Source organism: Labrus mixtus, chromosome 14 (genome assembly GCF_963584025.1).
Source record: "Labrus mixtus chromosome 14, fLabMix1.1, whole genome shotgun sequence".
In the NCBI taxonomy this organism is placed as follows: Eukaryota; Metazoa; Chordata; class Actinopteri; order Labriformes; family Labridae; genus Labrus; species Labrus mixtus.
This window is the reverse complement of record NC_083625.1, coordinates 6,996,875-7,012,815: the sequence shown is the minus strand read 5'-3', so window position 1 is coordinate 7,012,815 and position 15,941 is coordinate 6,996,875. Positions and strand designations below refer to the sequence as shown.

Below are 15,941 nucleotides of genomic sequence, written 5' to 3'. Positions count from 1 at the left end.
AAAAGGTGGAGGTGGCAGAGGAGTGATTATTGGAAGCGCCTTGGTGCATGTTAATGAATGCATATACTATTTTGTTTTGCTCATGTTGTGGTGCGGTTTCATTATTGTTTTTTAAGACGGGACAGAATATTGCAAACATAAATCACTGTCATGCTTTCAATATTAAACATTTGATAATTATCTCTCCTGTTTAGATGTGGGTAAACTAACTCACAAATTGTGTTTTGTCAAATCTCAGATAAGTTTTGAGGGAAAAAATCAACAACCTTTCACTGCTTAATAAGAAATGAATGTTGGTCTGTCTATTTTTCATTTTGAAGAGTGAAAGGCTTGACGAGGATAACATGCTGCAACACTTCATACATTTAAGCACTTATGGCAGATAATGGTTGTGATGGTGCATTGCTTAATTGGCCAAGCAGGAAATAAATGGTTTTTTTTGCTAAATTAATTGAAGCGGCTGTTTCTAATATGACTTGGTAAATTGTTCCATCAATGAGGTCCTCTGAATCTGATGGACAATTGAGCTGGCTGACCTTGTGTTGTAATGATGGATTCAGGTTTCCATTGATATCCCCCTCTGACCCGCCATAAAGAAAGCATCACACGGCATATTCCAAGGACTGAATGAGAGAAACTGCAGTTCCGCTTTTGATAATGTGTCTGCTTTGTCCTTGACTAATGTGTTTAGTCCCATCTAGGATCATGTGCTGTGTATTAAGGCAGGAAACACAGCTTATCTTTCACATGTAGCGTTAAAACTGCATTCAGTAAAATCTCTACATTTAAAAGGAATTCTATTGGAACGGGTCATCTTAAGAGATGGAAGCCACAGAGATTTATCACCTAGCGATGAGGCTTCCTGGACTAGTTTAGCTTCTTTTTTTTTGCAACTTGTTGCTTGTTTTTTTTTTTATAGTTTATTAATAAACATTTTTGAATCAGATGACAAGAATAATGTGTGTCTGTGTGTGTCATATGGGGCTTAAGACAACTCTAAGGTCCCATGACTGACAGGGGCCCTTAAAGTATTTAAATACTATTTTTTTCCCAATATTAAATTATCTTATTTTCTCAAAAAGCCCCACATCCCTGGCCGTACCACTGTGTGTGTCCATACTTGTCCTTATTGCAGAGGGAGAACAGACAATACAATTCTTTCATAATTGCAATAGATTGTTTTTATGTAACTTCTGGTTGACATTAACCCATGTATTCTGTTGTTAGATGGATAGATAGATAGATAGATAGATAGATAGATAGATAGATAGATAGATACTTTATTGATCCAGAGGGAAATTCAAAGCATCTAGTAGCAGATTACAAAGACGTACATGACATGAAACATATGTTACAAATTAAACCGCAAAAACTGACCCCCGCTCCCATACATATATATTAACCCGAAAAAAAGATTTAAAGAATACCCCTAGATGAAACAAACTTAAACTGTGCAATTAAAAATAGATTTATACAAGAAATGTACACAACCCGTGCAGGGATAAAAATATATGTGACATTTAAACAAGAACCTAAAAACAGTTGAGGAAAAAATCTGTAATTAGACCTGAATATAAAAAATAAAAAAGTGTTGACCTTCTGAAGTTGTGTTGTTTATATATGTACAACAATGTTTTAAAAAAGCAGATAGTGCAGAGTTATCAAAAACAGACATTAAATAACAGGCAGTGCAAACATTAAATTAAAAGTGCTATGTAAGTAATTGAGGTAATCATTAAAGTGTAGACCAGATAGAGGCTCTGCTTCAACAGGGATAATACATGGAGATGTCTAAACTTCTGTCACTATAATAATAACATCAAATCTCATAAGTCTGCCATGCGAAATTGCCACACGCAACATCATCACCATGTTGTGTTTTTCCTAAAACAGTAAATTCTTTATCAGTTATATTCCAGAAAAGTTTATACAGTTCTTGCAACAGGGAGCATAATTTGTCAACATCAGTCACACAGACACAGTCAACATCTCTCATAAAACTAACTGTTGTTTCTAAAAAAAAAAATCAATACACTCATTTGTGTCAGGCTTCACAGAAAGACGACTCCTCTTAGAGCCACTTTATTTAGTAACGGAAGTTTTGAGCCAATGAGAAAAGATTGCCATACTCTCCGACCAATGAAAAGTTTGGATGCTCCAGCCCCGTTAGTAAGCGGCCACCTGATTGGATAAAATAAGGAAGGGCGGCTCCAGTGGCATAAGTGGATTTGAGGGGCTTGAAGGAAAACAAGGACGCTAGTTAACGTTTTTCCTCGTTGTTCAAGGTATGAAGTCTGCTTTTTAAAAGTTTACATAGCGTATTTAAGATGTGTACGGTTATTTAAATATCATTTATAGGGTGTTTAACTTAACAAAATCAGGTTGACAGATAGTCATAAACATTTGTTGGTGGTGGCAAACCTACCAACCAACAAGACCAACTAATAAGTCACCCAAGTAACTCGTGCTTCGTCTCCGGTGTTTAATGCCGTCGTTAGTTAAGCTAGATAGTGAGCAGTAACTTATTTGACAGCCATTCAGTCAACTGTCCTCATAGGTAACAACGTTATTTCAAGCTAGCCTAGTGTAAACGTTAATGGGTTAGCTTGGCTAGTTAGCCTTAGCCTGTTCCCAGTGGAGATGCACCAACTGTGCTCAGGCAACATGGCCAGTAAATTCAGCAAAACTTGGGTTCTGACAGCGTTGGTTTTTTTGTGACAAGACAATTGTGAAGTCCGGCTGAATGAATACTGACATTTTACACGATAATAGCTCAATGTCTTTTGCTAGCAGACAAGTCGGCCACCTCGTCGTGGAGTCAGGTTCTCCTCACATGAATCACACTTTAAAGGACTTAAGTCAACCTCTCGGTGACTTCGTGTTGAAGCCTCCAGGGGAAAACTCTCTTTTTACTATCCATTTTCATCACTTTAACAAGGTGTTACAACAGGATTAAAGCACTTAAACTCAAATAAATCTTAACTGTGTATCCAAATAGAAGTATGCAGCAGTTGCCTTTCTTTAAAAAAAAAAAAAAAAGAAAAAAGAGAGAGTTAGTAATACTCCTTTAAATGTACATTTCCTAATGAGTTTCAAAATAAAAGGGACATTTGTTCTGTCAAGTAACACAAGGCAGATATTTTTAGCATTAATTAGCCTACTTCTTTGTAAAGCAACAAGTTAGACTTATCATGCGACTGTCTCATTTCAGTGTGACCAAACCTCTGCTGGATAGTTTAAGTTTTAAAATAATGATCATGACTGCAAATATAATCACTTCACAATTAAAAAAAAAAAAAAAAGCTTGAACAATAAAGTTCAACAGGCTGTGAATGTTAGAAGAATCTAAAGTGAAAAACTGGAGTCAATTTCTGTAAAAAAAAAAAAAACTCTTACTATAAGAATACATGAATCAATCAATTTTTATTTGTAAAACGTCAACTCATAACAAGTGTTATCTCGAGACACACACAAAAAGCAGGTAAAATACCTTACTCTTTGTCTGTTAACATTACAAAAGAGCAGGTAAAAAGACCTTACTTATTAACAGTGTAAACAAGTTCTTGTAATGACTGATGAATACATTATAAATGCGTATTAAGATTATTATGAAGTTGATAAATCATTGTTACTTTTATTTGGAAATTGAATTTAAGTGTCAATCCTAGATGCGACAACAAATTAGACTTGGAAATCACACTGTAAATAGCTGGATGGAAGTTTCCCTTGTGGCCTTTAGTACAATAGTGAATTTGTTTGCTGTCCTGTATCTTTTGGAGATTAAGTGCCAGATTGAGAAACTTTCATGAATTACCTTTTTTTCTAAGGGTTATCTCTATCACAGCACTCTGATGTTTTCCCCTTTAGGCTAGAGTGTTTTGCTTTAACATTGTGCGCAAACTGTGAACATGAAAGTACATGTTGTTTGTGGAGATACTATTCTGACTTGCAAGTGAGTTTATTACAGCTTCATGCATCAGCGTTACTGCATCTGCTTTGCTCAAACAGAATGTTTTGTCTTTCTGATATGACAGACATAATATGAGTGTTTACAGAACTTTGTTTCTGTTTTTCAAGGAGTGGTTTCGGCGAGGGTATGGAGCACCCTGTACACAGAGGGGAGACGATGCCCATTGGACTGCATGACAGGTAAAGGGCAGCTTCTCCTTTTCTATTAATGTATTAGCCACTGTGTATTTTTATGTTGATGTAGCGCGTTAATTGAACACGTCTAACTTTTTATCTCACAAACCCGTGCCAACAAATTTGGACCTTTTTATTGGCTTTCTTTAACATTAAAGGTTATCCTTCCTCAATATTTAGAATCAAAACTACTTAATTAAAAAAAGCCATTTTTACTCAACCTTTGAATAATAAAGAGTACACCAGTTGTCAGTCCTGGCTGGGAAACAGCTTCCACCTTGAGTAGAAGGTGTTAATCAGGTAATCCTAGATAAGATTATAAGAAAGAAAAGCAGGAAGGCTCTGGTGCTCAATGACCAGTCCTGAGAATGTCTTAATCTGAAGCTGCTTCCCCACATGAACTCAGGACAATGTCTGGAGAATCAGATCCCCATGTTGAGTCTCAATTTCACATTGATAGTACACAACTTGAGATCAATGGGAATGCTCCTTTGGTTTAGGAGAAAGAGGGAGCTTGTGTTAAGTGTACAGGGGTAAAAATATGTCTGTGAAGATTATTGGTTCAGATTAGTTCAGCACAACATGTATTTGGAGGCAAAGCATATCAGTGAAAGAGCAGAAAGTAGTAACCAGGCAATCGAAAAAGAGCATGATGCAGGTGTGTAACAGCATCAATATACCCGCTTGCTTGCTGTGAATACTATAGAAGATTACCTGCTCTATTGTCAAATAGTCTCAGTTGAACATTACACTAAATTTGTATAAAGCAGGTGACAGAATGGTCCAACTGATTTGGGCATTTTCTGACATAGAACTTCTCTGTGTAAATTGGGTTCAGTGTTGATGTGTGAAAGGGAGTTAAAAGTGTCACCAAATTAATTTGTAAATATTACAAGTTTGATGGTAGATTTTTAAATCTGTGGGTACATTTTCCACAACATGGCAGCTAATGTATCACTATGTTCCAGGAATCATTTTGTTATACCGTGTTGTCACTGCCCCCTTTGCCTTGACTGAAATAGGACTTTCCACTCGGGCAAGTGTTGCTATCACTAAATCTAAAGTTAAGTAGCTTCATAAAGGATAATTAGTGTAAGAAAAACATTGTAGAATCATGTACTTTTCTTGACATACAACACAAATATCAGCAAGTAATGCAGACTAAGTCAGTATCATTAACACATCAAGATTTCTATCAACATCCCAAAAATCACTCCATGGCACTGTCTATCTTTGGCATATATGTAGCCCATGACTTCAATAATGAGGGGAAATGACAGATGGGGTGACGCTTCTGGCCATTTTGTCTCTTGACTCTGCTGCAGACACTTATTACTTTGAGAAGCTGCAGGGGATCTGAGAGTAAAAGGATTGGAGAAGAATGTGCAGACCATCTATCAATAGCACACATTTTCCATAACACATACTTACACAACATATACACAACTTGTCGGTTTGTTTAAGTGAATACAGAAAACTCCTGCTACTAGAGCATTATTTAAAAATAGACATCTTTATGGTGGGGTGTGTGACTTTGATAGCAGAGTGAAAACGTAGAGCTGAGGGTAACAGGTGTAGCGCTGAGCCCATAGGCTTTAACAGAAGAGACAGCATGACCGCTGCCCTTGCAGTAGAGTCAAGGTCACTCTGCCATTTACAGTGTAAGCTCGAAGGGAGACTGGTCTGTCAGGGAAATGATCACATAGTTAAAAGGAGGATGGAGCCAGAGTTGGTAGAAGAGGGGACAGGGTCAGACCAAGATGTAAATAATCTAGTTTCCCCCAGGGGCTTCATAAACCAAGTCTGTTTTTTTTTTTAAAGTTGTACAAACAACCATGCTAGGCATTCATGGCATACATTCATTCATTATATCAGCTGGTTCAAGATTTTCTTGTTTTTGTGATGCTCAAGGGGAGAGAACTAAAAGTGCAGCCATCATGTTGGGGTTTAGTTTGTAGGAGAGGTCAGGTGTATGTCATATGCAGAAATATCCCCTGCAGACTGGGAATTGAATACACGTATTTGAAATATCACAGAAACAAATAAACTAGTCAAATGCAGCTTTTTAAAAATGGAGTTGTAAAGAGCTGTACCCAAATCAACGTATGATAGTTGAATTTGTATAGCGTGCTTTAAATATATATAGTGTGCTACACGTGGTTTAACATGCTCACCATGTCAACAGATGGCAAAGAAAGGGTGTTGTGCCCAAGTTGTAAGGCTCTTAAATACAGTTTAAAGCTTGACTTCTACCTCACATGACCTTGCATATTTCATAGAATTATAAATCACATCAAGAGGCTGCTGTTTCCTAATCTCTAGCACAATAATCCAACAAATCTAATTGATTTGATTAAAGTGGGGCGAGACAATAGGCATGACAACTTCTGTTTTCGGTGAGATATGAATTTTTTTCCCCCTTTTTCTGTTAAACATATTAGGGAAGCAAACTTTAATTTAATATATGATAAGGGGGGTCAATAAGAAGGTTAATGAAGCAAACATTTTGGCCTTTGGGTCAAGGCATCTGTATTCTTATCCCCAGAAGGTCAAATAGCTTCAACAACCTTCTTTCTTTAGACCCTTTCTACGTCCGATTTGATAGGCGCTTTGCCTGACAGTTTCTATGCTGCCAACAATCTGATATTTACAGCCGCTCCATCCTGTGATTTGCCAGCTTTGTGGAGGTTGAACAGTAGCCTTTGAAGTTTTTGCCCTAGCTCTTTCTAACGGGGGGGGGGGCTTTAACCCTGTATACTTTTAGCTTTGATAAGACCGAAAACATTTTGAATGAATTCTTCTCTTCTAGAATAACGCAGCCATTAAAGTGTTTATGGTGAACACCAACATCCCTTTTGTTGCATGCCATTCACCCTCTCTCTCTTCACCTAATTCCTGCCATCTTTTATCAGACTTGTGAGAATTTGAGAATTGATTGTACCTCTGCAGGAAGACTTGGTTAGACCATAACGACAGGGCTGATTAGATGATGGGCACAAGTTGGGCCAAAATCTAGTTCTTGACACTTATTGGTTGTTTTTTCAGTTATCACTCAAATTTGTGTAGATCAAAAACCTTTTTAAAATCTATGTTTGAAATGTTGCCCTGTGCTCGTTTTCATTAGAGGCAGAGTCCGTGTCTCTTTCCTAAAAAAAAAAAAAAAAAAAAAAAAAAATAGACTTGTATATAAGTAATGCTGCTTAATCATCACTTATGGGCCTTATGTGTCTGTAGAGACCCTCTCTGCCCATATATTCATGTTTTGTTTTGGTTGACTCGGGATGTTTCTGGGTGGGGAGCTGGTGTGTTTCCCCCAGGGCCTGTTTCAGAAAGAAGGTTCAACAAACTCTCAGTCTAACCCTAAGCTCTCAGTTGATTTACCCTCATGTGGGGAACTCTGAGTTTCTGGTTCCAGAACAGCTGATTTGAGTTTGCTCAGTCAACTCTGAGTATGTTAGTGTTCAGCGTATGCACCATGACTATAAAAAGCTAACATTAATGGAGCCTTGATACTACGATTCACCATGGCGTCAGGTGACAAAGAAAGTAAGACGGTCTACTTTTCCCCTTTCAAACTGGACATTCTCATGCAGACATACGGTGAAAATGTTTTTAGAAAAAGAGAATGAAGTAACACTGATGCAGCAAAGTAGAGAGAAGTGGTGCGGGAGAAAATTGCTGCTTGAGTCAGTGCATCAGTTTGAATGTAATATATTTAATCAGACTTGTATTATTGCAGATAAAAACTGGTGGAATGGTGAAATGAAAATTTAGTTTTATTTAGGTGCAATCCAGTGGGACTTGGAAGCAGCTCAAAATGAAATATAAAAACAAATTAGGCCCATGGGTGGTACCTTACTTTAATCATATTTGACATAAGCTATTGAATAAATGAATACCATTGAATGGCTATTTCAATGTGCACTAGCTTTATCCCTAACAGGATGCTGGTTTTACACACATACATTTCCTCTCACTTATATCCTGTTTAGTTAATTAATTTGGCCTAATTAAATTAACATCTCCTGACGTAAATGTAACTCCCTGCAAAATAATGCAGCCCTTTCATCTCCTCAACTAAAGAACATGCATGTTCAACAAAAAAATAAGTTTTATAAGCTATAGTATGCCTCACAGAGAATATTAAAACAACCTGTATTTTTATTCAGACACGGGGGGATCTCCGCTAACACGCACGTGATACAGTCTGAGTGACAGAATGAGGAAATTAAACCATGTTTCTGGCTCTGTAAGAGGGACGAGACAGCGAGAATCTTGGGGTTCATTTAAGAAAACCTGCTCCTGACCAGGTTATGTTCAGACTCCCGTTACCATAGCGACTGACTCAGAGCTAAAGTGGCCTTTCTTTTCTGAAACAGGCTTCAGTTACCCCTTTTTCTCAGGTTTGAGTGACCTCCCTTACTGAAACAGAAAACCCAGTTTCCCTCATTTCAGACATAACAGACTCAGTGTTTGCACTAAAGCTGCCTTCTGAAAATGGCCTTTGGTTAAATGTTTCTTGGCTTTCTTGTGTTGGTATGTTGAACAGCTCAGCGTGCTAGCTATGTTAGCGAGTGTTATTATGGCGCTTACAGATTGCCAGGGTAATGTGGGATATTTATGCCCCTCTTACGCCTCCCATGCAACACATGTAGAAGGAATGGTGGTGGGCGAAGCCATTCCACCCCTGATCCACCCTCAGAGGTAGTAACAGAGACATAATGGGGGAACACACTGGCAATGTGTTCATGTCTGAGAGTTAGTGTGTATCTGAAGCTCCCGCTGAGCCACTTGCACTTCCTCAAAGCCGCAATTCAATGGGAATATTAGGCCGTTGCTGGCAATGACATCATGACAGCAGGACTTTTTAACAGTGCTGTTGTCGAATCACAATCTCTAAAGGCCATTTAGAGGGTTTTAGATTGTTGCTTGGTGGGTCAAGCAGCATGTTGCAGTGCTGGCTACTAGTTGGTTAGTTTGACACTAATAAATGAAAGTTATTCAGTTGGCCAGGTAGATTAATGATGGCACACTCTACTGCGGAGCCTACTGATAAGTCAAGATGTGATTTAAATGGATACTGGGCTTCCACAGGGACACATTTTGCTTTGTATTTATGACTGAAAATTCAGTTCTGAACATTGTACAGCTTTTAATGGTGGAGTCTTTGAAATTGGCACTTTCTAACAGAAAGCATTAGTCATTAAATATAAATGTGCTTTCTGAACTGTGTTGCTCCACATGTATTGCCTTACTTTGAATAGACTAGAGCATCTTATGTTTGGATGCACCAATGAATGCTCTAGAATAATTATCTAATTTACTATTAAACCTGATTAGTACAAAGCACAGCTATGTCCAGAAATTACAGGGCCTATATAATAATTAAAGAAGTTATTCATTGTTGAGAATCATCTGTAAATTCTCTTTTTATTCCAAGTCTTAAATCTTTGAATACCATCTCCAAAAAATATGCTACTAAGAGATAATACACATTTTAAATCTGTAGCATTTCATCACTATATACACTAAAGAATTGATTCATCTTAAATGCTCCCATTGTCTGAATATAATAATTAATATGGAATAAACCTGCCAAATCCCTATTTGACTCATAAGTATAAACTGGGCATCATTGGAGAGTTGAAACATATTTTCATGTATTTTTTATTTGACTATTACCACTGACTGAGATCACATTTGGACTCCCTGAAAGCACAATTTAAACCCTTGAGTAAAGCAAATGTGTTTAGTTAAAATAAAATAAATTATCTTAATTTTGTGACTATATTTTCTCTTTCTCCTTCTCCCTTATCTGCCTTCCAAGCCTTTTCATAGCAAGCCCAGAACTGTAATCACAGCTCCTTTAACAAGGTGGCACTGTTGCTTAGCTACTGGGCTATACACAAACGCTGAAAGGTTGATGGGAAGGCTGGGCTTCCTCCCCCTCCTTTCACAAGACACCCATGAATGCAGCAGGGCAAGTAGTCGCTTGGATGCAATCTATTGGCTTCCCAGCGCTGCTGCTAAAGTCGCAACCCTGACGGTAGCCTGCACTGCCTCTGCCAGTGTATTTCTGTAGCTGCCGCTGCTGCTGCTGCCACTGCTGCTCTCCCTCCCCCTTAAATGGTGTGGGCAGAGTGGGATGGAAGACTGCATTGGAAACCTTTTCATGGAAATGGTCTTTGCTGTTGGTGTTGCTGTAGCACCATTCTGGTGACAACAACATGCCGTTGAAATGGAAAAGCGGTTCTCCTGTCAGCTGGAAATTCCCAGTGCCAGTTCTTAAGACATCCAGGTCCTCACCCCTTTCGCCTGCCTACATGTGAGTAAGACCTGAATACCATTCAGATATATCATTGTTGCAATGCATATGGAGAAGGATGTGTTTGCATTCCAATTTTTGATATTTGTCTTTTTTTTGTGATTATTTATGGTGCTATTTATTTTTTTCTGTTTCATGAGCCCTAATTAGACAACTCGTTTTGTGCATTGTAGTGTGCCAAGAGATTTGCCTTGTCCAGCATGCATTTCATGGTTCGCTGGCAGAATGCTTTGCTCTTGAACAGAGAGTCTCATTTTGCCGCTGGTCAGGACATGGCTAGCAGCACATCCCCGGCTCATGCTCTCTCCCTGTGGCTATGTTTATTTGGGAACAGGGACTCAGCAGCTTGGGAGGAGCCTGCCTTTGTCAGGATGTCTGGCGTGCCCTGGTTTAGAAGCTATTGTCATCCGCTACTGTTCAGGAGGGGGGAGGGTAGCATGGAAGTGCTTTTCACAGCCTCTCGCCATCCTCCCTCTTTCCCCCCTTTTTTTTCCTGAGCTCTGCTGAAATGGACAAATGTCGGGTTTGACTTTTGAGCAGTAACATGACCTACAGAGTGTGAAAACCAAAAAAAAACAAAACACACATTTCATGGACTAGCCTAAAGGTAATATCATTGGCTAACAATGCTTACTTGGATGTTTTTATTTTATTGGATCAACGCAGTCTCCAGTTATTGTGAGCTTAAGATCATTGTGAGCTTAAGAGCTTAATTTTTACAAGCTGAACTAGTTTGTTTTGCACGTCATGGCATCACCAGATTAATTTATACTTTTACATCCATTTTCAAACATTTTCATTTATATATAAAGTAAAACCTATAAAGGGTCCATGACATATTCTAAATGTAAAAGAAATCTGTAAATTGTCTTATAGTCTTAACCATCCAGGTAACTTAATGGTGTCACGGTGAGAGCTCTTTACAAAACGACATAATGAATGCTTCAGTATTGGCACCATTGATGAGTAATCATTATTTTAATCTTAATTTAATCATGGTCGTTTGGCTGGACCAACCTGCTCACACACACACATACACTTACACAAGCACACAAATTCACACCTGGAAGCTGTCCAGTGCACCCACAGTCTTATCTGTTGGCCACAGAAGCTCCACTGGAGCAGTTTCAGGGTTAAGGGCTTGCTCAAGGGCACCTTAATAGCAGCATGTGAGCTAGCCCTGATTTTTCACTCTACAACCCAGTTTTAACCAGACAGTCCAAACAACACACAGGCAATCATTCAGTCATTTTAGCTTAAATAGAGATCATATTATCAAGAATATGCTCAGATACCATTAATTAGTTGAAGAGGTAGTTATAAGTGAACTGATTTCCCCCATAAAAATCTCCAACATGGCCATGAATACAGAAAGAAACCTGCACTGTGCAATTATATGGTATGTGCGCCTCGTTGTTGTTGGTGACTTGTTTGGAGCAGGGGTGCATTATTAAAGCTCTTTGAATTACACTGCACAAGATTAACTGCACAGGGAGAAGAGATGCAAACAACTGTCTCGTTGGTTAATGTTTTAGATTGTCAAGGAATATTTTAGCCGTAGTATGTGTACAGTATGGCAGTATATATAGGTTTTTACCTGCTGTCCAAAATTGTAACTTTATCAAAAGCCAGAGACCTTCTATCTACCTATCTGTGTGTTTTATTTAATTGTATTCCACCTAAAGATTTTAGTCTTAATTGATCAACCTTTATTTTTGTTTTGGATATCAGCCTTTTATTTCAGACCTTAGTTTAAAAAAAAAAAAAAAAACAAGCTGTCAGAGCATTACTGGTGACTCAACTGTTGTATTTTATCATTATAGTAAGTGCTGGTGTCTCCTCCTGCTACTACATAAATAGAGACCAAGCCAGAAACTGTATGCATTGGTTATGCTGAGCCTTGCTTTATTTAAACACTCCATATTGTTTAAAAGAAAAAGGGAATCTTCACACCAGCATTACCATCACGACTTCTGGAGGACTAAATTAAGTCCGTCTTTGAATGTCCAAGGACAAGAGTGCAGCGAGAGCACATATGCGTTTGCTTGAGGAAGATTGTATGCACACACTGGCAACTGAAGCTTATTCAAGCCTTGTGACTCCACCTTTCTCTGCCCAGTGTGGCTGTGCCCCACCTTACCACTTACTATTTTGAAACGTGTATATTGTAAGCTGTGTTTTTAGGCAGGCTGATATTGGGCCCCCAATTATAGGTTACTCTGTGGTCAGGGAGAAGTCACTCTTTATAGGCCCGTTTACTGGTGCCTCTGTCTGTTTGACTTGAGACATTTTTAACTTGGCATGTTGATGGAGTAATCTATGTATCCAAAGCACCAGAATGATGGAGGATACAGTGGCGAAGGTTTTTGAGATGCCTGACATACGTGCTGGATGAATAATTAGGTCTTTTTTTTGCACATTGTGAAAAAAAAAAAACACTCTAATCTATATATAGACTGGTGAACTGCTTGTGGTGCAGATTTCATGCTAGCAAAGAATGGTTAAAGTTCAGTCAGTCTGGTCCATTGAATAATCTTCAGCTCAGTAAAACATCAGGATTATCTTTCTTTCCACAGGATGTCTTTAAAATAAATGTTGTCCCTCATCTCGCATTGGTTTAGTACTAACTAATCCCTTCACATGTGTGACTGCTGTCTTTAGTAATCACCTTTTTGGAGGTGGCGTCACAGCAAGCCAGCAGCCTTAACTGCGGCAAAGCCTGTTCGATTCCAGTGACTGTCAGGTACCTTTAGCATATGTGATGCCCCTTTCTCCCCTCCCCATGTCCCCTGTCGTTGTACTGCAGTCTGCAGCTGTCCCATTTTTTTTCTAGTACTTACTATTTTATTTGTTGGAAAGAAACTCAGTTTTAAAGCTTCTCAAACTAGTCTTTAAACAAAGCCGCCAAGTCTTTAAAAATGCCCATATGCAGTGGGTGTTGATGCTGTATTTGGAGCTATTGTGACCACAGTGAACTCCACACAGATTTGTACAGCTTTAAGTAAAAGGAAAGCTATAAATTCACAGATTTTTGTGAATGTAGGTGTTTCACATGTCCCATGTTGATGTGAAATCTTTCTGCTGCTGCTGAATTGCCTCCTGTACTTATGCTGTGAGATCATTCCTGCAGCCTCTGAGGAAAAATGGCCCATTAGTCTACATGCATTTCTTTGAAAACTACTTAATTAGCAACCTAAATGAATCCGATCGATCAATTCAACAGTTCATCTATTTTAAAACAAATGGAACGGAGTTCATTTGACAACTAGCATCAAACTGAGTAAGAGCTGGGTGTATGCTGGAGGATTTTAATTTACGTTGACTTTGAACATCCACTTTCTCTGACAAAAAAGTAATTTTTCATGGTTAAAAATACATTAAACAGTGGAATAATTCTCCAGGGTCCCACCAGATATCACAGTGTGATTTGTGTTAATTGGACTCAGTCAGGGATGATATGCCAGCAGAGATGTTAAAACTACAGTGGTGTTCTCATCCAGCATATTGTATGATTGTACTCCAAAGTGTAACTACAGTTGAATCCCTAATTCACACTTTAATGAATCACAACGGGGAGTTACAAAGAAGTAGCACACATCTTGAATATGTGTCTTTTGAGGGTTGCTGTCACAATTACCGGCCTGTTGTTGACGGATTGGTTGTTACTTGTGTCTTAAGGCCCTGATAGGCGAAGCAGATGGAAAAGAAGTAGTGCCGACGAAGGCCGCCTGTCTGGCTAGACGTCACACAAGTAATTGCCAATCAACACTGAAGACTGGGTGATATTGACATGCACAATTAGATAGTGTTGTAGGCAGGACATTGGGTGAGACAGGGTGGTGAGTAAAAACACACCCAGAGGCTAAGACACACCTGCATCGGAACCAAAGTAGTGCACTTTTTAATTAATTAATTTTTATCGGCAATCTGGAAAATGAGCCGATGCAGTTAATCAGACAAACGGCAAATATAGTCCCCTGATAATCGGCCAGGCCAATAATCAGTCGACCCTTGGTCTGCAGGCCACAGTGAATATGTTGGTACCTTATTGGCATTTCAAACCATAAAAAAAATCTTTGACCTGCTAAATATGACCTCCTTTTACAAATCATCTATGTTATTTCATTATTGAAACTACAATGTGATGATGCAAAAGACAAATGTCTGGGATGTTTACTTCTGAAAGACACAAGGGTCAAGGTAAACTATAGATAACTTAAGCTTGATTTAAACTGTGGAATCTGCAAAAAACAATCCTTTATCACTTGGCGGTTGGTCTGTTTTCAGAACATGAAATGAAGACTTTAGGAGTGAATGATCACAGTGAAACAACATGTAATCATAATTTTAATCATCACTTCTTAAATGAGCTTGATGTAATGTTTGCTGAACAAACAGATAATTGGCTATATGTTTTGAATTAAGCAGCTGCTTTGTTATCGTTATGACCTTCGAAGGTGAATATTATGTGGAAAATACAAAATTCAGTGCTCAATTGTGACGTGCTCAGCTGCTGGCAAAATAAAACACTAAAGAGGAATGTTATGGAGCTTTTAATTTACCCTGCCCTGCTAAATGGACATTTAGTTCTTGCTGACTTGTGGCCATTTTGTACAAAATGCAACAGCCACCCAGGGATCATTTATTTTCACTGAAAGGCTGGAGGAGAGGCAGGCGGTCTGGCTGGCAGGGCATCAAGTTAGTTCAGTCAGGTGAAACTGTCATGTCTGAACTCCCAAACACACACTTGCCCAGTCAAAGCTAAACATTATTAAAGTTGGGTTACGTTTCAGCATGCAGAGGAGCGCAATATGTCAAGAAAAACAAAACCTCTTTATGCACTGCAGACACTTGATTGAACTCTCTCGTTGAATACATCAAATCTTTGCTCCTGTCTAGCTGTCAGAAGCTGTGTAGAATAAGAACAGACTTCAAAATCCCCAAAATAAGCGTGACTTGTAAAATTAATAATAGCACACTGCTTGCCTTGAAGGATTCCGCACGGCAGCTGGACAAATCTGGACAACTGTTACAGTCGAGCCTTAAAGAGAACACTTGACCAAAACAATCTGTTACTGCAGTTTCAGAGACTGGATTTGAAAAACAAAACTGTATCCAGTCTGCAGCGGAGGTTCCTTAAAATCTAATTTGAGAAGATCCTTTTGAATTGTGACCCTTTTTGAGCTGATCAGATCAGCGCTACTTTACTTTTTAACAGATGCATCCATTTACAATTTTATGCCTTCTCTTGTTCATAGACTTTTTCAGACTGCTCCATCGCCAACACCTTTCCTCTGCTTACACAGTTGCATATTGTAGATTCAAATGGTTGTATTGGCTGTACTGAGTGCATATCGCTTGGCTTTTTCTTTGTCTTGTTTGGGCTCTGTATTCAGTCCTTGGGTATACATCCCCTGCTAAGCCTACATATGCTGAATAACTCCACATATCCCCATCTACCACACAGTTCAGC

The 15,941-nt window shown here is 38.7% G+C and overlaps 1 protein-coding gene across 4 annotated transcripts in view; it reads left to right on the top strand.

Annotated features, from left to right (window-relative positions):
- The first annotated feature begins 2,132 nt into the window (after positions 1–2,132).
- The window catches only part of klhl13 (kelch-like family member 13), a 39,153-nt gene continuing 25,344 nt past the window's right edge, over positions 2,133–15,941 (top strand). For 2 of the 4 annotated variants that reach the window (XM_061054722.1, XM_061054720.1), the window contains exons 1-2: positions 2,133–2,285; positions 4,078–4,149. In XM_061054722.1, coding sequence (XP_060910705.1) covers positions 4,097–4,149 — 53 coding nt within the window. In that variant the 5' untranslated portion in view covers positions 2,133–2,285; positions 4,078–4,096. Of the gene's footprint in view, positions 2,286–4,077; positions 4,150–10,118; positions 10,469–15,941 lie in introns of those variants that run through there. The other 2 variants (XM_061054723.1, XM_061054721.1) reach the window with 2 other exon arrangements.